General features: G+C 39.4%; 3 protein-coding genes across 7 annotated transcripts in view; 1 reads left to right on the top strand and 2 right to left on the bottom strand.

Annotated features, from left to right (window-relative positions):
* The window catches only part of LOC106081526 (uncharacterized), a 397,017-nt gene that overhangs the window by 121,997 nt on the left and 250,306 nt on the right, over positions 1-24,714 (bottom strand). For all 5 annotated transcript variants that reach the window (XM_059360552.1, XM_059360555.1, XM_059360553.1 and 2 more), the window contains exon 5: positions 1,653-2,826. In XM_059360552.1, coding sequence (XP_059216535.1) covers positions 1,653-2,826 — 1,174 coding nt within the window. The remainder of the gene's footprint in view (positions 1-1,652; positions 2,827-24,714) is intronic.
* LOC106081528 (uncharacterized) lies at positions 5,971-7,271 on the top strand. The gene is made up of 2 exons (XM_013243542.2): positions 5,971-6,523; positions 6,601-7,271. Exons 1-2 carry the CDS (start codon positions 6,097-6,099, stop codon positions 7,257-7,259), a joined length of 1,086 nt encoding a protein of 361 aa, XP_013098996.2. The 5' UTR covers positions 5,971-6,096; the 3' UTR covers positions 7,260-7,271.
* On the bottom strand, positions 21,278-23,263 carry LOC106081515 (uncharacterized). The gene has a single exon (XM_013243522.2). It carries the CDS (start codon positions 23,261-23,263, stop codon positions 21,278-21,280), a length of 1,986 nt encoding a protein of 661 aa, XP_013098976.2.

The following is a 24,714-nucleotide window of genomic DNA, read 5'->3' as shown; positions in this document are numbered from 1 at the left end:
GTCCCCCATATAAACCCATACCCGGATTTTACTTCTTCAGTCCTTAAGAAGCCTCATCATTTTCATCCGATTTGGCTGAAATTTGGAATAAAGACTTAAGTAATGACTTCCACCATACATGCCAAGTATGATTCGAAGGGGTTCATAAACAGATAAAGCATCCATATAAACCGATTCCCTGATTAAACTTCTTCAGCCCTTAGAAGCCTAAATGTTCACCTGATCTGGCTGAATTTTGGCCTAAAAACCTATCTAATGACTTACAACATCAGTGCCAAGTTTTATCCGAATCGGTCAATATGGTGATAAAGACCCCCTAAGTACTGACATGCCAATATGACTTCATGAGTCTAAAATGGGTACCCAAGATTCGGCCCTGCTGAACTTAGCACGCTTTTACTTGTTTCAATTTTAGTTGGTTTTTTTGGAAGTAATTGAAGTCATCATATAATACCTCACTCGGTGATATACCATTTTCGTTTTTAGGACTATGTATATTTTTGATAGTGTCATTCACAACAGCTTATAAAGATGTTGGGCAATCAGTGTATGCACTGATGTTTATTTAATTTGAGATATCACTCAAACTTATAGCAGAAGTATCCGGGAAAAGGTGGTTGAACAAATCATTAGCGAACTTTTTCGATTCTCCGTTTCGTTATGCACCCTTTCTGCTTTAATCAAGGTAGTGGAGTTTCTAGAAAATTCTCCTACTGGTTATACACGGAGCAGTGTATTACGCTTTAGGAAAATATTTGAATAATGGTAAATAAAAAAGCCGGTTAACCGACATCAAAACCCGGTTTTCGATTGCTGACTATTTTTCCAAAAACCGATTTCGGTGGAGACAATCGAAACCGGTTAACCGGTTTTCGGTTTTGACAACCCTAAATGGCACTTTAATAAATCCTTAACTTTGCGTCTTGGCATTAAAGACAAAAATCGAAAATGAAGGTCAAAGAATCGTTGAAAGTTAAGAAATTGATCTTGGGACAAGACAACAGCGAACCGTAGTTAAAGACGCAAAATAGCCTCATAAATTGTCTTTGACTAGTTTTCATTGCTAAAATCCTACGGATAAGGAAAATCTTAAATTTTGGGCCAACTTTTTTTCAGTGTGGGCATATTATAATAGCACCTAGTCCTGCAAGCTCCTCCGCTCTACATGTCCTTGGGATATCTTTTTGGAGCACCAACCAAAACCTTGTGAATTTTTAACTATACAGCCATCTTGCTGAGACTTCTAAGACAGCCAAAGACGGCATTTGAATTCAGAAATGCGATCTACAATGTTATGATGGTCTAGCAATCTCATGGCAGCCGGAAGGACTTCATCGGCAAAGGCTGCCGCATCAGTATACAATACACTGCTACGACAACGACCACAACATGATGACCTAGCTGTTTAAGAAAATATTTATGACCTCTCGACCTTGACATTGAGCACTTTACTCAGTTCTTTGGACAAACTTAAATCAAGTCTCTACTCACTATTATAGATCATTGTTAGGCTAATAAAAAATTGGATTCCAATTTCAAATCAAAGAACATTTTTGGTGAACCTATTTGTGCATTTTTCTTTTACTTAAATTTAGTATATTATCTTAGACTATATATAGAAACCCCTAACCACTATGAGTTTCATCACTTACCTTGAGCTCAACAATCTCTCTGCCTCGTAGGAGGTCATTTCATCGGGTAGACTATCTTCACGACCTATAGTTTCTGTGGTTACCATAGTGGTCTCCTGTGTCTTTACGCATTTCTCCGCCACATAGAAATCGTCAACAAAATCAGTGTCACCTTCAATTGTTCGCATGAGATCATCCTCATCTTCGCCCGCACTAGTGTCAGCATATTCCAAATCTTGCAAATCCAAAACATTCGAACTATTTATGGCCGGTGGAGGGCGTTCTGGCAGAGCTGGTATATCATTGGTCTCCTCCAGAGAGGCAATGGGCGCTATACCTTTGGCAATGGAGGATATGGAACGTGAATGTGACGAGGAATTGGCATTACTGCCACCCGACAAGGGAGGTGACATTGGAGGTGTTGATTTAATACTTATTTCCGAACTACGGCGTCGTATGGGCGAAACAATGCCCACGGGTGGTGAATTGGCAGCCTTTATGGGAGACCCACTCAAGGAGTTCGGTCCCGAATTAGTCTTGGTGGGTGACACGACAACAGTAGCGCGTTGTTCTTTATCCTTGCTGACATTGCCGGCCCCATAAAATATATCCGAGGTTGTGGGTGCATCTGTTTTGATAATGGCATAAACCGTGGTGGTCTCTTGGGCAAAACCATTGGCATGGAATTTCTTATGCATATCTGTGACTTTGGTCGTTGTATCATAGAGTTCCGATTCGCCAAATACCTCTCGCGATTCACTGCCATCGGGTTTTAAACGATAGCCCACATCCACATAGTTGAGACTGGGTGTCTCAGCCTCGTCCAAATCCTCAATGGCATAGCCGCCAGACTCCTCTAAATCCATATCACCTTTGACGGATTTGGGTGCCTTTGAAGTGGGACTTTGCTGTTGAACTGTGCGACTCTGTTGTTTGGGACTTTCATATTCATAGGCGGCGGGCCTTAGTTTGGCCTTAATTTCTGGCGAAGGTTCGTTGAAACCGCCCTCGTCGAAACTCGTCGAAGATGAGACAATACTGGGCGGTCGCGAACCTAGACCGGCTGCTGGCATATTTATGGAAATGCTTGAGATGCGTTTGGATGAACGTTGTGGTGATGTTATGTGATTTTGGCTGCTGCTCGAATTGTCGGTGACATCTTGATTATGGCGATTCTCCGATTTGTTAGAGCGTCCTGCAAAGAAAAGCAACAAAAAAAAAACATAAAAGTTAAATACAGTTTGCATTATAAGCGAAATAAAAAGTAAGATAAGCGAAATAAAGGTAAGATTTTAGAGCCAGTCTGCAATCAGGCTCACAGTAGGGACCGGAGAAGAAAGATGCCTTTTAGTTTCTACCATTGAACCAGTCATGTAGCTTAAAAATCTTAATAACTTTGTAAATCTTCACCACCTGCCCATTTAGACAAGTCCTCAAGGAAATCAGAACATAAATTTTAACTTGTTCTTCTAGCCAGTGCAGGAAAGGCGCACGTTTCTATGGTTTTTGTTCATCGACGCCCTCACAACTGCTACATAAATCATAACAAGCATCTTTCAGTATATCATCATGTTTTCCCCATCATAAAATGGTCTGTCATCACGGACACGATGTGTGGGACTTCTGTTCTAGTCAACGACAGCAGATTGCCCGACCTCCACGTAATCTTAAATCGTTCACAGCTCTACATTCCTTATAAACTGCTGATCAAAGTACAATGAGCGAAGAATTAGTTTACATGTCGGTAAAGCCACACCCACATATTATAGGTTTCCTGGAATTTGTAACGTAGTCCCTAGACTTGCAAGCTCGTCTGCTCTAAAAAGAGGGTTCCATTTACTGAAAGCGTGAAACAGGTCCCATATTTTGGAAAGGGCGAGAAGGCAAGAGGCCCGGCAGCCAAAAAAGGTGAATTTTAAGCAGTTAAACCATTGGAGGCCACCGTTTCCGCCTATGGCGCGGAAAGCTAAGGTTCAAATACTGGCGAGAGCATCAGAACACATTTTCAGCGATGGTTTTTCCCTCCTGGCTACACTTGAGAAGTACTACGCCATTCATAAAGCCATGTAAAACCTTCTTCCCATAGCGATATCGCACTGCGGCGCCGCGGTTCGGACTCTGCTATAAAAAAGAGGTCCCTTTTCATTGAGCGTGAACTTGAATCGGATAGCTCTCATTGATGTGTGAGAAGTCTGAACTCTTTCTTAACGGAATGTTCATGGGCAAATTTCGTTTTTTTAAGCCATCTCGTGTAGAGATAAACGACTGTCAAGGCCGACTTTTCAATTTGAAAATAAGTTATTCAGAGATTCCTTGGCTCAGTTATTGTGCAGTCAACACTGCCTGGAATATCTAGCATTGTGCCATGGGTAGATAACACAGTGCTCATAGCTACTGCCAAACTAAAGAGAAATATTTCTTGTTCTGCGGCATTAAATTCAATGCATTAGATAATTTCGTCTTCAATGTAGATGAGTTTTGAACAGTGAATGGATTTTGTTAGCGCCGTCCACCAGATACACCATACAGGACAGCAGAAAAGACAGAAAATGGAAGCAAACACACAAAACAAAAAATGTAGGGAACCCGATTAGACTTTTTGAGTCCTTAGAAGCCGCACGGAGTGTTTTTTGAAGACTTTCAAAAACTGTGCCATGTATGGTCCAAATCTGTCTTTAACCATATGTAGCTCCCGATCTCTCGAATATCCTTCCTAGAAGCTGTAATTATTACCTGGTTTGCTAGAAATTTGGTATGTAGACATAATTTTAGCCTTCAACTAAATTTTTTGTATGTAGTGTTCTGTTACGACTTCCAACAATCCTGTCACGTACGGTCCTAATCCTTTGTGTAAATTTTTAGCAGAATCCTTGGTGGTGGGTTCCCAACATTCGGCACGGCCAAACTAAGCACATTTTTAATTGTATTTCTATACCCTACACCACTACTGTGGTACAGGGTATTATAACTTAGTGAATTAGTTTGTAATACCCTAAAGGATGAGAGATAGACCATTTGATAAGTATACTGATCGACTCAGAATCACTTTCTGATTTGTTTGTCCGTCTGTCTGTCCGTCCGTCTGCCTGTCCGTCTGTCCATGTTAATTTGTGTACAAAGTACAGGTCGCAGTTTTCATCCGATCGTCTTAAAATTTTGTACAGACATATTTTTCGGCCTAGAGACGAAGCTTATTGAAATTGGAAAAAATCGGTTCAGATCTGGATATAGCTCCCATATATATGTTCGTCCGATTTTCAGTAATAATGCAATAAAATGGTCATTTGTTAGCCGATTCTCTCGAAATTTGGCAGGAAGGATTGTTTTATGACTCTGGACATTATTGGTGAATTGAAATCGGTTCAGATATAGATATGGCTCTCATATATATATATATATATATATATATATATATATATATATATATATATATATATAGAGCCACTGCAAGCACATTTATTGACCAGTCTTGCCAAAATATTGCACAACGCTTTCCTCGACGACTACTACATTATCTGAGAATTTTTTCTCGAAATCGATACAAAAGTAGATATAGCTCCCATATATATATTTGTCAGATTTTGGTTAATTTGCCATAATGTTGTCATTTGTCAACCGTAGTTTTTACTGTTTCAACATATTTGCTCGCCGAGGTCCGTCAAAATTGGTTGAGAATTGGATATCGATAATACAGTCGGCACCGCCCGACTTTTGTCTTTCCTTACTGTTTTTTTTTTCGATTCTATGCTACAGTGCGGCGGTGGCTGCCTCATACATATATTTATGCCCTACACCACTACTGTGGTACAGGGTATTATAACTTAGTGAATTAGTTTGTTATACCATTGCAATCGCATTTTTTGACCAATCTTCCTAAAATTTTGTTCAACGCTTTTCTCGACGAGTACCACATTATCTGAGAAGTTTGCTCGAATTCGGTTTAGAATTAAATGTAGCTCCCATATATATATATATATATATGTTCATCAAATTTTGGGTAATTTGCAATAATGTTGTCATTTGTGGACCTTAGTTATTATAGTTTGAACATATTTGCTCGAAATGTGATACGGATTGTTTAACAACCCATCGGAAAACATCCGGCTAGGTCCATCAAAATTGTTTCAGAATTAGACTTTGCTCCCACTTTGTACCTATAGGGTAGGTGTAGGGTATTATAAAGTCGCCACCGCCCGACTTTTGCCTTTCCTTACTGATTTTCATGCGATACGCCCTAAAAATATACAATAATATTTATATACACTCTATTTCTTGTTGAAACTTAGACATATATATACCAAAGCTGCTAAAAAAAACTCATTTTCCATTACTCTTTTTTATGGCAACCCTGCCAATTTTTCTGTCAAACTTTACGAATTCTTGCATTTTTGCTGAGAGAAAAATCCGAAACGTAATATTTTTTTTATAAAAAAATTCCTCTTCTTACCATTTCACCGCAACAATCATGGACATTGAACAACAACAGGACTTCTTATTCCTTCTTGAAATGTGCAAATCCCCAGAAAATGTCTTTCCCGTGGGTTCAAAGGATTTCGAATTGACACAAAAATGGCTGAATTATTTGTCTACATATCAATGTGAAGATAGAGATGAGATGCGTCTGGTTAACGTGTATATGAGCCATTTGTGTAGCGGTTTGGTGGAAGGAAAATTGTATGGACCATTTCTAAAAGAACCTACAGAGGGTAAATTGCAAAAATTTGTTTTGTATGCAGAAAATGTTGAGACATCAAAAGATCAGTTCCTGGATTTGCCAGAAACTTCAACTGCCATGGGATCCACGGAATCCATTGAACAAATGCCAAATTCAGATCAGCCTTCTTCTAATGCTTACAAGTTAAATAATGTTGAAAAATCTTTAAATTCAAAAGGTAAATAAATTGCTGAGGAACATATCTGCATTTTTATTTTCTTTCCTACGTTTTTTTCTTTTGTTCTTTTTTTTAAGCTTATGAAACCCATGGCCATGTCACTGCCGGCTCCACAAACCTTTACTTTCATGTCTCGACTGGAGGCAACCAGCCATCCTCGTCGTCGTGTCATTGTCCGCCTCAATACTGTCAATGTGCTCAAAATTCCAGCAGTTGCACCTGTAATCGCACAAGGGCTGGAGCCGATTCAACATCTGCTTCGAGACTTGATGAAGGGGCTTTATGTGACTACCTTATGCACGAACTAAATCTTACTCCCGATTTCCTAAAGGGGTACGACGCCAAACTCAACTCATTTTTAGATCTTTGCAAAGAGTGCAACTCAGATGAAGCTCTCCAAGCTCAGTATTTAGAAAAATTCAAGTCTGCCCACAGTCAGTTAACTGCAAAGCAGGATGGACCAGCGCCCTTGAAAATAATGAGTAAGGATATTTGCGAGCTTTTAGAAGCCATATTATCAGAGTTGAAAGGTGCCACAAAACCTGGAGCTAGCTACTATTTGGAACGGGAATTGTGCCGCTACCATAAATTTCTCATGTCCCACTCAGATATGGCACAGCACTTGAAGATTTTGTCATCGGAAATGGAATTGCGTTTGATGCTTTTATTGAGTTTGCAAAACGATTTGGTTAAATTAATGTGCGATGCAATGGAAAACCTTAGCAAATCCAATTAATTTTAATTCCAATCAAATTTTTGTAAAAAAAAAAATGTTAGATATCTGCATATTTTGGGATAATTTGTAATGACACTTCTTAAAAATAAGAACTATTATGAATATCAACTATAGATCTGCCGGGCCTTACATTTACTCTAAATAAAGACTTGCATGCATATGGCACCTATGGCAAAATTAATCTTCTCTATGCAACTCCTTCTGAAAACTCCTAATTGACCTATCTTTTTAAAATTGCACTTAAGAAGCATCTACAATATGACCTCTTTACAAACAAAAAAAGAAAAAAATAAGGTATTTAAGCAGGTTTTTTTTAAAAAACACTAATCAATAAAAATACTTTTTCTCACCAAAAAAAAAATTCAAAAATACACTTTTTTCACATTTGTTAACTTCAAAACTGTATATAACCATACCTTTTAAATGTATTATCACATGTCGACTTGTTTTGCGGCAAGGTCGTTTCAAATTGTGCCTCGAATCCAAATCGTGCATAAAAATGAAAATGAAACCACAAATGTTTTTGTAAATTGCAAAATACAAAGCTGGTCTCGGTCAAAATTACAAAAAAAAAATAAAATTCGAATATCCCTAAAACTCCTTGTAGACCTCAAGCGGATTTTCTGTAGCGACTTTTGAGCACTATCCAGCAAAAAGATTGTGGAAATCGGACGCCAAACAAAGATTTGGCAGCCGTAACAAATTTTCGAATCAAGAATCGTGTTCAAGTATTTAGCCTTGAGAGATCGTAGTCTCGTCATAAGGTGACTGCATCAAGCGAAAACAAATGTAAATTATGGCGCACTATTTCATACCCACCACCATAGGTGAGGTTACCATCTAGTCATTCCGCTCTTTCTTTCTTTCTTTCGGGTGGTATTTTACGAATAAATGCTTCAATGTTGTCTTCCAATGCGTCAATTGAAACGGGCTTATCTTTATAGACATGAGCTTTAACATAGCCCCGCAACAAATAGACTAAAGGTGTTAAATCGCACGATCTAGGCGACCAATTGACCGGTCCCGAACATGATATAAAATATTCGCAGAACTCGCCTCTCAATAAGTCCATTATTACGCGTGCTGTGAGGCATGTGTTGAAACCATATGTCATGCAAGTCAAGCTCTTGTATTTTGGGGAAAAAACAGTTGGATATCATCTCACGGTAGCGCTCACCATTCACAGTTACGTTACGATTCGCATCATCTTTGAAGAAGTACGGTCCAATGAAACCACCAGCCCATAAACCGCACCAAACTGCGACTTTTTCTGCATGCATTGGTATCTCTTGCAATGTGTCTGGCTGATCTTCACTCCAAAATCGAAAATTCTGATTATATATACCCATTGAACCAAAAATGAGCTTCGTCGCTGAACACACAGAAGCGCGCGATGAACTTGCTTAACAGAGCACGCATTTTGATGATAAAATTCAAAATTTGCAAGCGTTGTTTGTTTGTAAGACGATTCATGGTTAAATTATAGACCAAACTGAAGATATTTGACAGTGAAACAAAACACGAAACATGCGTGACGAGTGTGTTGCCAGAAAGATAATAGTTAAAAATCACCCTTTAGATCATTGAGGATTGCAAATAGGCCAAATCGGTTCATATTTTGATATAGCTTCCATATTAAATGGCCCTTTCATTTGATTTCTTGAGTCCATAGAAACTGCAATTGTTATTCGATTTTGTGTATAACCTGATATAACTAACTATAACCTGATATAAATAAACAATCATTCGATTTGATAAGTTGGGCCCCTAGAAGTCGCAATTTTTATGAGCTTCGGCTGAAATTTTACACATCTTTCAACCAATTTCATTTGTGAACATTTTAGCAGAATTCATGGAGGCTGGTTTCAAAGATTCGGCTAGGCTGAACTTAGCACATTTTGCTTGCTTAAGTTCAATCAACTAAACAATCCCAATAGGTCAAGAACCTGATATAGCTCCCGATCTGACCTCTGAAATTTTGGCTGAAATTTTGCACATAGTGTTCTGCTATGACTTCCAATAATTATGTCAAGTACGGTCTTAATCGGCCAAGAACCTGATATAGCTCCCATATAACACTATTTCCCCATTTGACCTCTTGACCTCTTGAGCCATGTAAACCGGTCTCTCGATTATCCTTGTTCGGTTCCTAGAGCTTTACTTTTTGCTGGTTTGACAAAAGTTTGGTATATAGAATAAAAGTATGCCCTTCAACTAAATTTATTTTGTATAGCTTTTTTAGCAGAATCCATGGTGGTGGGTTCCCAAGATTCGGCTCGGCCGAACTTGACACATTTTTACTTGTTTTCTGTTTATTTTAATGGAACTCAAATATTCAAATGTTTTCGTTTAAAAAGTTCCTAAAATACTTCGCTGTCTTAGTTTGCAACCCTATACAAAAAGAATCTCAATTCGCACATACTTTATTTATAGATCTGAAGCAATTGGAAAACTGCCGAACATCATCAGCAGGCAAAAATCTTTAGACCACATTCGACCATTTTACACTCGCCAAATCTTTTTTGGCATTTTATTGTCTTTGGAAATTTCATGTGTGCTTAGACGAAATTTATTCGAAATAATTTATTTTAGTTCATTCTATTTCTGGACAAAACTATGCGTCGCAAATGTTCATATTCGTTTTTTTTTTTCATGAATTTCTTTTGAAACATGTTCACGTTTTTTGTGGTCAACGCAATCCATAGATATTTTAAGTTTTATAGTTATGTAGCCGCTATCCTCAGCATTAGTTTGTTAAATAACACAATGTGTTTATTTGTTTTTTTTTTCTTTTTGGATTTAATGCCACTAAATCATAAAACAGAAGGCTGAGAATAGATAGTCTCTTGGTCTCTTGTCAAAACCTGAGGTCAGACGAAAAAGTTGTCAGTAGTTAACCATACGATGCGAAGGCAAAGGCAAACTGAAAATTTGTCAAAATTAAAAGGTTAAAGGTCCTCTCGATATAGAAACGAAATAACTAGAATAGTATACCCCCATCCTATGGGGTTGGGCATAAAACAACCAACCCCAACCCCAAATATGTTAACACAACACTACGGGCAAAATTTCAACCAAATCGGATAGCAATTGCAATTGGTTCTAAAGAATCAAGATGTAAAATCGCGAACTATGTTTATATGGATATCAGGTTATAGAACGATTTGGACCATAGATTAGATAAGGTTGAAGGACAAGCAACCAGCAACCTACGTTACTGGCGACGTCACTTGGAGCCCTTAGGTCTATTGGGTTAGCCTTAGAAGACGGTTGAAGAGAAAACCAGATAAATTTACACGACAGCATGGCTCAAGACAGCGAATATGACAGAAACAAGAAACTAGCATACAGAAAAAGAGGAAGAAACCCTCAACAGCGAGAGTATGTTATTGACCGCCAAATCAGACTTCTCAAGAACTCCAAAATGACAAGAGGGCTAAGTGTCTGTAGGGAATCTAAGCACGGAATCTTTATCCATTATCCTGAGTCTTCTCTTCACAATTGTGGGACAGTGACACAAAAGTTGCTCGAACTCCAACTCCACCTCCTAGTCATCGATCAAGTTATGCTTCCTCAGTCCCAGGATAAGAAACGTTTTGTTTCTTGAAATACTAGGTCATATGACCCACCACACCAACCCCCGTCTCACTCACGCGGCCATCGTAAAAAAGGTCTAACCCACCAATAACCTCGTATAGTAGAGGGCCCACTGATTCTGTTTCACGATCTACTGGGAAAAGTGATCCGTTCCGGCCCAACTCGTTGGCCGCTTCGTTTCTCACCATGCTTTGATGGCCCAGGGAGCCAGCAAATCCTGATAGCCTTTTCCATGGTTCAAAGAAGCTCTTTGCATCTTCTAACTAGTTTCGATCGCCATAAGTTTGACTCCCTGAGTCTTACAAAAATCTTCGCTGCCACCCACCCAACATACAGATGCAAAGGCCTAAGATCGAGAATTGTATTTAGAGTCTCTTTCGGGGCGCTCCTTCTTGCCCCAGCATCTGCACTTCCGCGGTACCCTGTACTTTTTCGATCATCTAGCGCAGGGCACAGTTGTCCAGAGCCTAATGCCACACCAGACATTCATGTCGAGAATTGGGGGGGTACAAAAACCACTCTGTCGGTAAGTAGTCCCACAAACTCAAGATCGATCCGATGAAATTCTCCATCGGCAAAACTACACTCAGAGAAATTTGTCAGCAAAAATGTTTGCTGTAACAACAGAAATGGGAAAGTTGTAATTTTTGTATAAAACACAAACATTTTCTGGTGTTTTCAGATTTCAAAATGTGAAGAAAGTTTTAAAATGTCGTAAATATTTTAAAAATTTGTATATTCTATCAATTTTTTTCATTAATGTATAGCAAATGCCTCAATTGTTGTTTAGAAGTTCAAAAATTTTGTATGGATTTATTTGAAAGTTTGAAATTTTTAATTTAACATCCGAAGACAGTATTTGCTGATATCAGCAGACTAATTTTTCTAAGTGTATCGCCTCAGTTTACAACACACTGCCACAACAACAACAACCAAAAATCTTCTCAAGGAGTCGGAGGGCAAATGGTTCTGACTTTTGGAAAATGGCAGGAAATATGCTATCCGGTGCTGTTCACTTGTAGAGTTCAAACAATTTCACCGCCCCGACTATCTTTCACTCTGTTATCACGACCACATACAATCACTCGGCACTGCATGAGCGGGACTTCGATACCATCCGTGTTCATCGACCCACTGAAAGTGCATAGCAACCAGTAGTTTGAGTGTCTCAGAGCTAGACTACGTCCAGGTTCCTTCATCTCTTAAAATGCTTCCAAGGGGTTTCTGATCATTGGAGAACAATCTGCGAAACTTGGATGGCTCATTCACTCCCTCTTTCGACTCGCAAAGACCTTGCTCTTTTACTTGTTTAGGGACTCCCTGCACAATTCCCAGTCGACACGCAGTTTCGTTTTATTCACCCTATTATAGGGCCTCCTCATAGTCTAACTAAGTCAAATGCAAATTTTGCCCATGAACATTCCACTAAGCAACAGGGGCTAACTTCTCACATATTAATGAGTGCAGTCCTATTCAATTTAAAGCTCAATGATAAGGGGCCTCCTTTTTCATAGCCGAGTTCGAACGGCGTGCCGCAGTGCGACACCTCTTCGGAGAGAAGTTTTACATGGCATAGTACCTCACAAATGTTGCCAGCATTAGGAGGGGAAAACCACCGCTGAACATTTTTTCTGATGGTCTCGGCAGGATTCGAACCCAGGCCTTCAGCGTCATAGGCGGACATGCTAACCCCTGCGCTACGGTGGCCTCAACGTTTCTGTGTTGTGTAATTCCAGAAAGCTTCTGATTTCATTTTACCATTATCGATCAACCTTAGACGAAAATAACCAAATGGCAGCATTGACTTGACCATGATTTGTAAACGCCACTTGTGAGTTATTGATTTGGAAAATTGTCAAATTTTACAAAACCTTTTAAGCAGAAACACAAACAAACTTAACAAAATAAAACAACAGCTTATTGTTGAAATATTTTGCATGTGTAGACACAAAATTTTCATTTCATTTCATTGACGAGCCGCGTCGTCTGTGCCTCGCCACACTAGTAGCCAATAGGTCATGTAGAAAAATGTGTATGCTTACACCTCTGGTAAACATATCCGTCCTTCTGTCTAGCAGAGAGAAATACCATAATTCTAAACTGTGTGCCAAATATGTATTGCGCAAAAATATTAAAAAATAAAATAAATAAAAAACACAACAAATTTATTGTTGTCATTTGAACAGTTTGATAACATAATTCAGCGGCCGTACACTGGGAAAAAAATATATACGACACATATATTAAATTTATTTTGCTTTTGTTTTTTTTTTTTCTACCCACCACCGAAGGATGGGGGTATATTCATTTTGTCATTCCGTTTGCAACACATCGAAATATCCATTTCCGACCCTATAAAGTATAAATATTTCTGATCAGCGTAAAAATCTAAGACAATCTAGCCATGTCCGTCCGTCTGTCCGTCTGTCTGTTGAAATCACGCTACAGTCTTTAAAATTCGAGATATTGAGCTGAAGCTGTGCACAGACTCTTTTTTTTTTTTTTGTCCATAAGCAGGTTAAGTTCGAAGATGGTCTATATCAGACTATATCTTGATATAGCCCCCATATAGACCGATCCGCCGATTTAGGGTCTCAGGCGCATAAAAGCCACATTTATTATCCGATTTCGCCGAAATTTAGGACAGTGAGTTGTGTTAGGCCCTTCGACAGGCCTCTTCAATTTGGCCCAGATCGGTTCAGATTTGGGTATAGCTGCCATATAGACCGATCTTTCGATTTAAGGTCTTGGGCACATAAAAGGCGCATTTACTGTCCGATTTTGACACAATTTTGGACTGTAAGTTGTGTTAGGCTCCTTGACATCTTTTTGCAATTTGGCTCAGATCGGACCAGATTTGGATACAGCTGCCATACAGACCGATCTCTCGATTTAGGGCCTTGGGCCCAAAAAAAGTTGCATTTATTGTCCGATTTCGCCGAAATTTGGGACAGTGAGTTGTGTTAGGCCCTTCGACAGGCCTCTTCAATTTAGCCCAGATCGGTTCAGATTTAGATATAGCTGCCATATAGACCGATCTCTTGATTTAAGGTTTTGGACCCATAAAAGGCGTATTTATCGTCCGATTTCGCCGATATTTGACACAGTGACTTGTGTTAAGACCAATATTTAGTTCTACAAAATTGAACAATGACTTGTACTTACTAGACCACTCAATATCCGTGCCGAATTTAGGTCAAACCGGACCATATTTCGATAAAGCTGCTATGGGGGCATAAATTATGCATTTTTCACCAGATTATGACGAAAGGTGGTTTACATATATACCCGAGGTGGTGGTGGCAATCCAAAGTTCGGCCCGGCCGAACTTAACGCCTTTTTACTTGTTCTGTTTATATTCACTATGACAATGAGAAGAATTAGGAATCCAAGAATCACTGTAGATATGGGTCGGACAACACCATAGTAGATATAGGGCAAAGCGCTCGTTCTTTTCTTAACAGGTTCACATTTCATCATAGTTAAGTGTTATCAATTATAATAAAGCAAAAAATATAAAACAATCATACTAACCTCGACAAGTGTTGCAAAAATTTTTTATACTTAAGCACATGTTGTAGATGAAAGCTCCTCTATATATGGTTCTGCCAATTGTTCTTTATATTCTTTGCTCCGATTCGAATCGTTTCACGTTGGCATTTGTTTATAAATCTTAAAATTTGTTTAAACATTGGTCGAGTAAACAAAAACTGTTCATTTGTTTACAGTGGATAGAGTGGGTATAGAGTATGCATACATATTGCGCATGTATTCAAATTTGTTTTAATTTCAATCGCAATGTCGTCAACCTTGCTAGAGATGCGTATTCAAAAAAAAAACATGTAGGGGTTTCCATAGATCTTAAATCAAATCAATGCACTTTTATGTAGTGTAGCAAATTGTAAACAAACCCAGGAGTTTTTCTGGATGTTTTGTTTTATTTCTTAATATCAATGCCGAACAATAAACAGACAAAATAACTACTACTATTATATTTATGCTTAAAAGCCTAAAATTGGCAGCGTGCCCAGGTGTACTTTTTCGAAAGTTTACGACACACGGACGGTCGGAGATGATTAAATCGACTTTGCATCTCAGGACGGTCAAGAGTTTACATAGTTTGTTCGACCTAAGATCAATATTTTGATGTGTTACAAATGGAATGTCGAAGTTAGTATACCTCCATCCTATAGTGGATGATATAAAATGGGCGTATTTATAAGGTGGCCGCATCGGCGAATTGCTACAACAAAGCATCTTTTTTTGGGAACTTGATATGTCAAAGTTTGTATACAGGCCGAAGAAAATTCGATTCGCCGTGGCATTTAAAATGTACGGCAAATTTGCTTCACCCAATCAGAGCAAGGCGTATTAATCAGGTGACCGCATCAACCCAGCTGCTAGAACTTGATATGTCAATTCATTTTTGAATTCGTCTTACAAAAATAAAACTTCAAAATAAATATTTTTAAATTGGTTTTTGTGTTTACTGCTGTTATGATTCTTAAACTTAGATTATATTGGGTTGCCCAAAAAGTAGTTGCGGATTTTTCATATAGTCGGCGTTGACAAATTTTTTCACAGCTTTTGACTCTGTAATTGCATTCTTTCTTCTGTCAGTTATCAGCTGTTACTTTTAGCTTGCTTTAAAAAAAAAGTGTAAAAAAAGTATATTTGGTTAAAGTCCATTCTAAGTTTTATTAAAAATGCATGTACTTTCTTTTTAAAAATCCGCAATTACTTTTTGGGCAACCCAATATGATGGTACGCGTCTAACAACCTTAATTGATGTAAGCCTAACTCAGGTCCATTTTGTCGCCCCAAACAAAATTGAAAAATCGCAGAACCCCGATAAAATTGACGTCAGTACAATGTCAGACATTAGAATGAAGAAGTCAACATGCATGACAAAACGGAGACCAGGCGGGATAGAGAGTTCCCTCTTATCTGTCATTTAAAGCTATAGTTGTCAAGAATGGCTAAAGGACTATGTCACTGAAAATAATTTAGACATAATCCTGCACCTACCCCCGCAATTTCTGGACAATGCCACAATAGGTGCTCAACCGTCTATAACTCATCCTCAAATCAAATGTAAGTCCGTCATGTCTCTAGCGCGACGTTAAAGTCCTGACATTGCAATGAGTGCGGTAGCTTCCCCCCATCTGGGAAAGATCCACTGAACACTTTCGGAACACTTTCATCTTTCGGAGGATACATCAAGCTCATCGGTTAATCTTGCCACACGGCCAAACACGTCATCCTCGTAGCCAACAAATATTAGCTGTCCTCTTAAAATGACCTGAAAATCCCACGAATATCCAAGAGCTTCAAAAAGTCATACAAAACTCCTCTAGTTAAAATCTTCCTTTTGAGCCGTTTGCTAGTAAAGGGTGATTTTTTTGAGGTTAGGATTTTCATGCATTAGTATTTGACAGATCACGTGGGATTTCAGACATTGTATCAAAGAGAAAGATGCTCAGTATGCTTTGACATTTCATCATGAATAGACTTACTAACGAGGAACGCTTGCAAATCATTGAATTTTATTACCAAAATCAGTGTTCGGTTCGAAATGTGTTCAAATTTTGACAAATTTTGTTCAGCGATGAGGCTCATTTCTGGTTGAATGGCTACGTAAATAAGCAAAATTGCCGCATTTGGAGTGAAGAGCAACCAGAAGCCGTTCAAGAACTCCCCATGCATCCCGAAAAATGCACTGTTTGGTGTGGTTTGTACGCTGGTGGAATCATTGGACCGTATTTTTTCAAAGATGCTGTTGGACGCAACGTTACGGTGAATGAACACATTTCGAACCGAACACTGATTTTGGTAATAAAATTCAATGATTTGCAAGCGTTGCTCGTTAGTAAGTCTATTTATGATGAAATGTCAAAGCATACTGAGCATCTTTCTCTTTGACACCATGTCTGAAATCCCACGTGATCTGTCAAATACTAATGCATGAAAATCCTAACCTCAAAAAAATCACCCTTTAGTAAGCAATTGTTGGTAGCTATCTACCGCTATAATAACCTTGTGAAAACTATGCCTTCTTGATGGTTTTGTGGATAAGCCTTGGAAGCTAATCGGAATTTTGTATATTTTTATACCCTCCACCATACGATGTCGGCATACTAATTTCGTCATTCTGTTTGTAACTCCTCGAAATATTCTTCTAAGACCCCATAAAGTATATATATTCTTGATCGTCATGACATTTTAATTCGAACTAGACATGTCCGTCCGTCTGTCCGTCCGACCGTCCGTCCATCTGTCTGTCGAAAGCACGCTAACTTTCGAAGGAGTAAAGCTAGCCACTTGAAATTTTGCACAAATACTTCTTATTAGTGTAGGTCGGTTGGGATTGTAAATGGGCTATATCGTTCCACGTTTTGATATAGCTGCCACATAAACCTATCTGGAGTCTTGACTTATTGAGCCACTAGAGGACGCAATTATTATCCGATTTGGCTGAAATATTGCATGACGTGTTTTGTTATGACTTCCAACAAATGCGCTGAGTATGGTTGAAATCGGTCCATTACCTGATGCAGCTGTCATATAAACCTATCTGGGGTCTTGACTTCTTGAGCCACTTGAGGAAGCAATTATTATTCGATTTGGCTGAAATTTTGCATGAGGTATTTTGTTATGACTTTCAACAACTGTGCTAAGAATAGTTCAAATCGGTCCATTACCAGATATAGCTGCAATATACACCGATCTGGGTTCTTGACTTCTTGAGCCTTTACAGGGAGCAATTCCTATCCGATTTGGCTAAAATATTGCATGGCGTGGTTTGTAATGACTTCCAACAACTGTGTTAAGAATGGTTCAAATCGGTCCATAACCTGATACAGCTGTCATATAAACCAATATGAGATCTTGACTTCTTGAGCCACTGGAGGGCGCAAGTATTATCCAATTTGGCTGAAATTTTGTGCAACGGCTTCTCTCATGACCTTTAACATACGTGTCGAATATGACATTAATCGATTTATAGCCTAATACAGCTCCCATATAAACTTATCTCCCTATTTTACTTCTTCAGCCCTAAAGTACGCAATTCTTACTGGATTTTATTTTTATACAATGACTTCTTCTATGGTCTCCAATATTCACTTCAATTATGGTCCGAAATGAACCATAACTTGATATCGTTCCAATAACATAGCAATTATTTTCTTTTATACTTTGTTTGTCTAAAAAGAGATAAAACCATGGCAAGAGCTCGTCAAATGCGATCCATGTTGCAGGGTATATAAGATTCGTCCGGGTCGAACTTAGCACGCTTTTACTTGTTAAATTTGTTTTTTTTTTTTGCTTGACACTCAGAAATAAATAAACTTCTTGCTCTGATTGGTCGAAGCAAATTTGAAATGTCACGGCGAATAGAATTTTACTCGCCTTGCTTACAAATTTTGACATACCAATTTCCCAAAAAAGATGCTTTGTAGTAACAATTCGCCGATGCGGCAACCTTATTAAATACGCCTTGAACCAGAGCAAGAAGAAAGAAGTTTATTAATATTTGAATGTCAAGCAAGAAAAAACCAATTTAAAAATGTTCAAAATTCCCATTAGCTCCAGAGGCTTTACCCACAAAACCATCAAGATGGCAGGTTTAAATAGTTTTCACTAGGTTATTATGTAGCGATAAAATAGCCACCAAGTTCAGACCAGGGTAATTCTAACTCAATTCCAATTGGGCTGGGATTGTTTCAACTTCATGGGCGTGTGTCAAATGCATGACTCTCTGGTGAACATGAGGATTCCTCCCGAATTGAGTTCATACTATTTTAATGGGCAGGATAAATAGCGTACCACTAGCAAAGCGCTCAAATAGGAATATGGTGATTAGGACTCAATCACCACAAGGACGGTTTTTGTACCCTTTTTTGAGCCTGTTGCAATGACGTCGCATTAGATACATGACAGACTTGCGCATGATTGCGGAGGAGTTATAGACGGTTGATCATCTATTGTGGCACTACCCTGAAATTGCGGAAGTAGACGCAGGACTATGACTAAATGAAAACCTTTTTCCTGTCTAAATAATTTCCAGGCACATAGTCCTCTCGGCATTCTTGACTGCAATGGGGCTTGAAATGACAGCTAGGAGGGAACTTCTGCAGCCCGCCCGGGTTCCATTATTGTGACGAATGTTGGCTCCTTACTTTCTTCATTTTAATGTCTGGCCGTGTATTGCCGTAAATTTGTTCTGTGTTCCTCGGCGCTTTTTGAAGCTTTGGGGGCGACACAATGCACCTACTTCCCTGAGTGAAGCAGATATCAATTAAGGTTGTTAGACGCGTACCATCGCATAACCTAATTTTAAGAACCATAGCGGCAGCAAACAAGTCTATATTTTTGTAAGGCGAATTCCAAAATTAATTGACATATCAAGTTCCATCAGCTGTGCTGATGCAGCCACCTTATTAAATACGCTTTGGGTGCGGCTATAAATTCGCACAATGCCACTATGGACATACATCTACTAAAAAAGTGATGGGTTTGTTGTGCGCTCTTAAATAAAAAGCAACCTCGCAAAAAAGTCAAGGTCAGGAATGCCGTACTACTCACAAAATCCCTAATTGATCTCCATTTTACACTCCTAAATTGGTTCAAGTCGGATATTCTGTTGCCACCTAAGTGCCAAAGTGTTAGCTGCGAAAACCGGGCAATGATATAGGAAATGCTGCAACGCACAGTGTTGCCAAGTCCAAAAAATCTAGGAAATTATTCTGGAACTTTTGAACGGATAGAGATATGTAACTCACAAACCGTTAGAGACATACTAGACTGCGTGCCGCAGTGCGGCACCTCTTTTGAAAAGTTGTACATGGCATAGTACCTCATAAATGTCGCCAGCATTAGAAGGGGATAACCACTGAACGTTTTATGATGGTCTCGCCAGGATTTGAACCCAGGCGTTCAGCGTCATAGGTGGACCAGCTAACCTCTGCGCTACGGAGACCAGCAACTACCTTACACATTCCAGGGGAACTAAAAACTCTGGGTTGTGGACATACTAATGTTATGTGGCCCAACCCAGACTTGAAAAGGTCTACCGCTTTGCTGTCGCCGGCTACAACGAACGTCTCAGTCATAATGTCCGTCATGACAGCTTACTGTCTGATCGGAAAACATGCTGACTGACTGAAGGTTTCAAATAGCGACTTTTGCGTAAGCTGTGAGGAAGTCGATGAAGAACAGACTATAGGACATCAGACTGCCGCTTAAACCCAATCTAATCTGTTCCGCTATGGCCCTGCACCCAAATGATGCAGATTGTGCCATCCATACAATCCTAGACTGTTTGCGACCTTATCGCACTCGTTATGGCCATTTTGGCCAGTTAACTGTTCGTAAAGATGTTCCCAACCCATGTCCTCGATTGCCCCGATCACCGTCTTCAGGACAGTTTTGGAACGTCAATGTAGGCCCCAGGCCTACTCTGTCCTCTAGCTTTGAATCATCTGTTTGGCATGATCTTTCAGATGGCAAAACTAGATTTCCATCAATCCAAGACTGTACAGCAGTGTCTTTCACTCGATCTCAAGTGTCGTCTCAGGTATCAGATCCAAAATCTCTTCCATTCCATACAGGTTTTGCTCTCGTCGTCTTGATTGTATCGCGATGGAATGACCCGCTCCTAACCTCTATATATTCTCTCACCGCCTTAAATCTCATGGCCGCAGTGGCTGACTCACACTTAATCTGTATATCCAGGGGTCAGATAACAAGAATAGCTCCCAGTCCCCTATGTGATGCTCATCGCCACGCCTATGCCAAGACAACATGTAATCTAAACCTGTTGTATTGCCCATATCAGGGGAACTAGAATCTGTGGCCTGTGCCTCTACCCATATGTAACCTAGACTTCAGGATGAGAACAAAAGTGCAACTAAAAATTATGTAGCCCAATCTACACTAGATGTCGTTGGCTAGAACAAAAGTCACTTGGTGAGACTTCAAAAGAACATCAGCTGTGTCCCCCACTGGTAGAAGAAATTACTCTTAAGGTTCTCTTTTTAAAGCAATCTGGTTGGCAAATATTTATAAGGCAAAGTCTTTCTCCTTTTACTGTGGTATCACAATGGACTAAAATGTGAGTCTGATTGCCACTTGAACCTAACCTAACTTATCGATAGTAAAAATAAAAAAAAAAAATAGTTTTAAATAAATTATTTATTTCTATAAACAGTTAAAAGCTATTACAACTGCAGCACAATTATTTTTAAATTCAAAATTGTATTCACAAAATATCATACATTGCAATTCAACTTTTAAACAGAAACAAAAATTTTACCATTTTAAATTTTTATTTGGCAAAGCTAAATCAGGAGTTAGCCGATTCAATGACAGCATTTTCTTCCCCTTCAACTTCGGGCACACAACATGAATCAGCCAAGTTTTCATGGCTCATGACTTGTACATTGCTGTGATTGATAGTGGTTCCACCAATAAACCCATTCGGCAGCAAATCCCACACAACTGATTAATATGCCAGCCAGCCACAAATAAAATGCCCCCTGCAATATGTCCAAATTCAAAACTACTTTCTTCATGCTTGCATCCTCGGAGGGAGCAGCTGTGCCCGTGCCTTCCTCATCATCGCTCATATCTAAATCATCCTCCAGGTCTTCAAGGAATTCTTGCGAATTGTGGGAGGCAGCATTGCGTGGCTCCACCTGCAACCAGTGACGTATGAAACCGAACTCATGAAACGCACTCACCACCTGCTGAAATTTATGAATGAACGGTGAGCCCTTGGTCACAACATACGATGTGGTTAGAGTGCGTAGATATTCCCTTACAATGTGATATGATGGCCGTTTTGTAGCCTCATTGAAGGTATGCACCAACAGCTCCTTGGCCATTTCATCATGCAAGATGAGGCCAACTCGTGCATTTTTCTGTGTAACCTCAAAGGCGAATTTATCGCCTTGCCTATTGGCCGGTACTCTCACACCCATAGCACTGATCCACTCATAGTACTGAGGCAGCAGGGAAACCTTGACCGCTTCAAAGACAATATCGAAGGCATAAATGGGCACATTAAGCTGAGGCAATTGGTCAAGGCTGTCCATTTCGGGTTCATAGCTGGGTTGCACAAAGTTACTCTCCAATTTGGCAAAGTACATGGTGCTAAGCACATAACTAAAAAGTATCCAGGCCATTAGTATTTGACGCAATGAACTCATGCTTGAATACGTTTCCACAGGTCCACCTAATTGGGTTTTATAAAGGATCTCAAAGAGTCTGTAGCACTGCCAATGTGTGCCAGGAGAATGAGGGGCATTCTCCTGTTGGTATAGATGCCCCGCCAAATAATGAAAAATGATGAAAATCACCAAAACCAGGCAAAAATTTAGAATAATAAGGCGCCACAAGCAGTTGCTGAAAGCTCTGACAAAAATCATATATTCGGGACACATCTCCGCAGCAGGCACTATGAGATACAGGAAACGCCTTTGATAGGGATATAGCTCCTCGACATGCTCTTTGACATGGTCCAAGGTGTAGCGCAAATTAAAACCAATATGGGCCAGACCCGACTGTATGTCCCCGAGGGCCCCCGAGAAGGTACCATTACGCAAGGAGCCATAAGTCTCGTTATCGGCTGGAGCTATATATCGAGCAGTGGCATTAAGTTGCTCCACCAAGGCACTGGCCACCCTGCCATCGATGCGCCTGTAGCCCTGACTGCTGGTATTCGGCAAAGGTATGGCTCTCACGGGATCAGTGAACATGGTAATGGAAAACTCATAGTGATGGAAATTCGTCAACTTGTCGTAGTAATAGCACTGATGTTCCGCAATGCTCTTCAAACGAAATCCCTCCACCGAAAAAGGTTCAAAGGTGTAAACATGCACTGAGTCCCAAATCACCAAGGCATGTAGAATATTTTTCAGCCAAAGGTGACGAAAGAAATCCTTGACTGCCCCAACCTCCCATTTAGGTAGAAGCCATATAAACAAATAACGATGACCTTGCTTCCAACGTTGATGCGCATCAATGAAATCCAAAACATTTGATGCCCTTTCAGCTGATGTTATAGAGAATATGTTTAAACTGCTAAAGGCACGAGCTGGCTCAATAGGAAAATAGTCCAAGGATCTTAACAAAAAGGGCAACTCCAGCAGACATTGATAGAGTACAAGCCAATCGATGTTATGTGTTGAGTTTTCACTTCTGCCTTCCTTCCAATCATTAGTGTAGAGAATATTGGTTTGGGCATTTCGCTTTTTGGCAATATCACAGATTTTCATTGAAAATTCCAAAGATTCTTTGTGGTCGAGAGACAATGAGCCACTTAAGATTATCACCACCACTAGAAGAGTGATAATTGGCCTTGTATGTTGCATGCCTGATTTCTGCTTAACAACTGTTAAGGTCATGTAGAGTGTGGCTCTAGTTATAACACACTACTACCTCATGCAACAAGGCAACTTGTTGCATGACTTGTGCCAATTTACCTTGTATCATGTCCATAAGGTGATGGCATTAACAATAAGGGTGTCTTGCACTAATGAAGTTTACCCAAAACAAGAACGTATTTAAGATAAATAAATATGAACAGAGTTAATTGGAGTTAGACATGTGTGTAGTGATAATGTCATGTCGGAATAATTGTAAGAGTACTACAATACACAAAAAATATTTAATAACAAATTGTTTGGATTTTTTTCAAGGAATTAGGTTAGATGACGACATTATGGATAAAGGCAACGTGCAATTTAATCCACTTGAACGTTATAGCAAAAGTCAGAGTAACTAGAGAGAAGTATGCTTTTCTTGTAACCAGGGCTGCGAAGTCGAGCAATTTTTACTTGACTCCGACTCCGGGAAGATTGCTCGACTCCAATCATTTAGCGAAAAAAAAGTGGATTTTAATGACTTTGACATAAAACAGTATCCAATTTCAAAAGTAGTTGGCTTATCGTCATTAATTTAGTTTTTTTTTTAATACAGAAACCATCTAAGGCAACAAGACTAGAAAACGGTTTTCGGAAATCTCACTCCTAAGAGTTTTGAGAAAAAATTTCGTTTAATTTTTTGAGCTATGAAAAATTGCCAACATGACTTAAAATGAAGGTAATTTTTTTTTTTACTAGTTTCATTCCTCTTTTCAAACTCGAGCCAAAAATTTTCAAAGCAAATCTACGAATGGGTAGAACAATACCCAAGAATTTTTCTATCCATTCGTCGTTAATGGGTTAAGTCAGTCTACCCATATTCGTCCATCCGTTCAACAGAAATGTAGAGGAGTCAGAATGAAGTACTGAAGTTTAACCAAAGAATCACACACAAACCGATGGCATTGGAACTGGCACATCCTTCTGCAGTAAAAAAGAAGTAAATCTGGTAACTAATACAGGTAGTGTGCTAAGGATATGGCAAGAATATTTCACCAAGCTAAAACCAATCCCTGATGATGGTATAGAATGTTTACCTCCAAGTCAGAATGAGGTCTAAGTAGCTGTGACCCGACTGAAGAACAACAAGGCAGCAGGAGCCGACGGGTTGCCCGCTAAACTATTAAAGACCGGAGGCGACGTGATCTGGCTAGAAGAACGCATACCCGATGATTGGAACCTCAGCATACTATGTCTAGTACACAAGAAAGGAGACGAGACGGAATGTGCCAACTACAGAGGAATAAGTCTCCTCCGCATCGCATACAAGACACTCTCGAGCGTATTGTGTGAAAGATAAAAATCTAAATTCAATGAGATAATTGAGCCCTATCAATGCGGCTTTAGAGCTGGTAAATTCACCATGGACCAGATATTCACACTGCGCCAAATCCTGGAAAATACCCGAGAAGGACAAATCAACACCTACCATC

The sequence above is a fragment of the Stomoxys calcitrans genome, chromosome 1 (assembly GCF_963082655.1).
Source record: "Stomoxys calcitrans chromosome 1, idStoCalc2.1, whole genome shotgun sequence".
Classification (NCBI taxonomy): Eukaryota; Metazoa; Arthropoda; class Insecta; order Diptera; family Muscidae; genus Stomoxys; species Stomoxys calcitrans.
The sequence above is the reverse complement of the archived record's forward strand: the minus strand, read 5'-3'. Positions and strand labels throughout refer to the sequence as shown.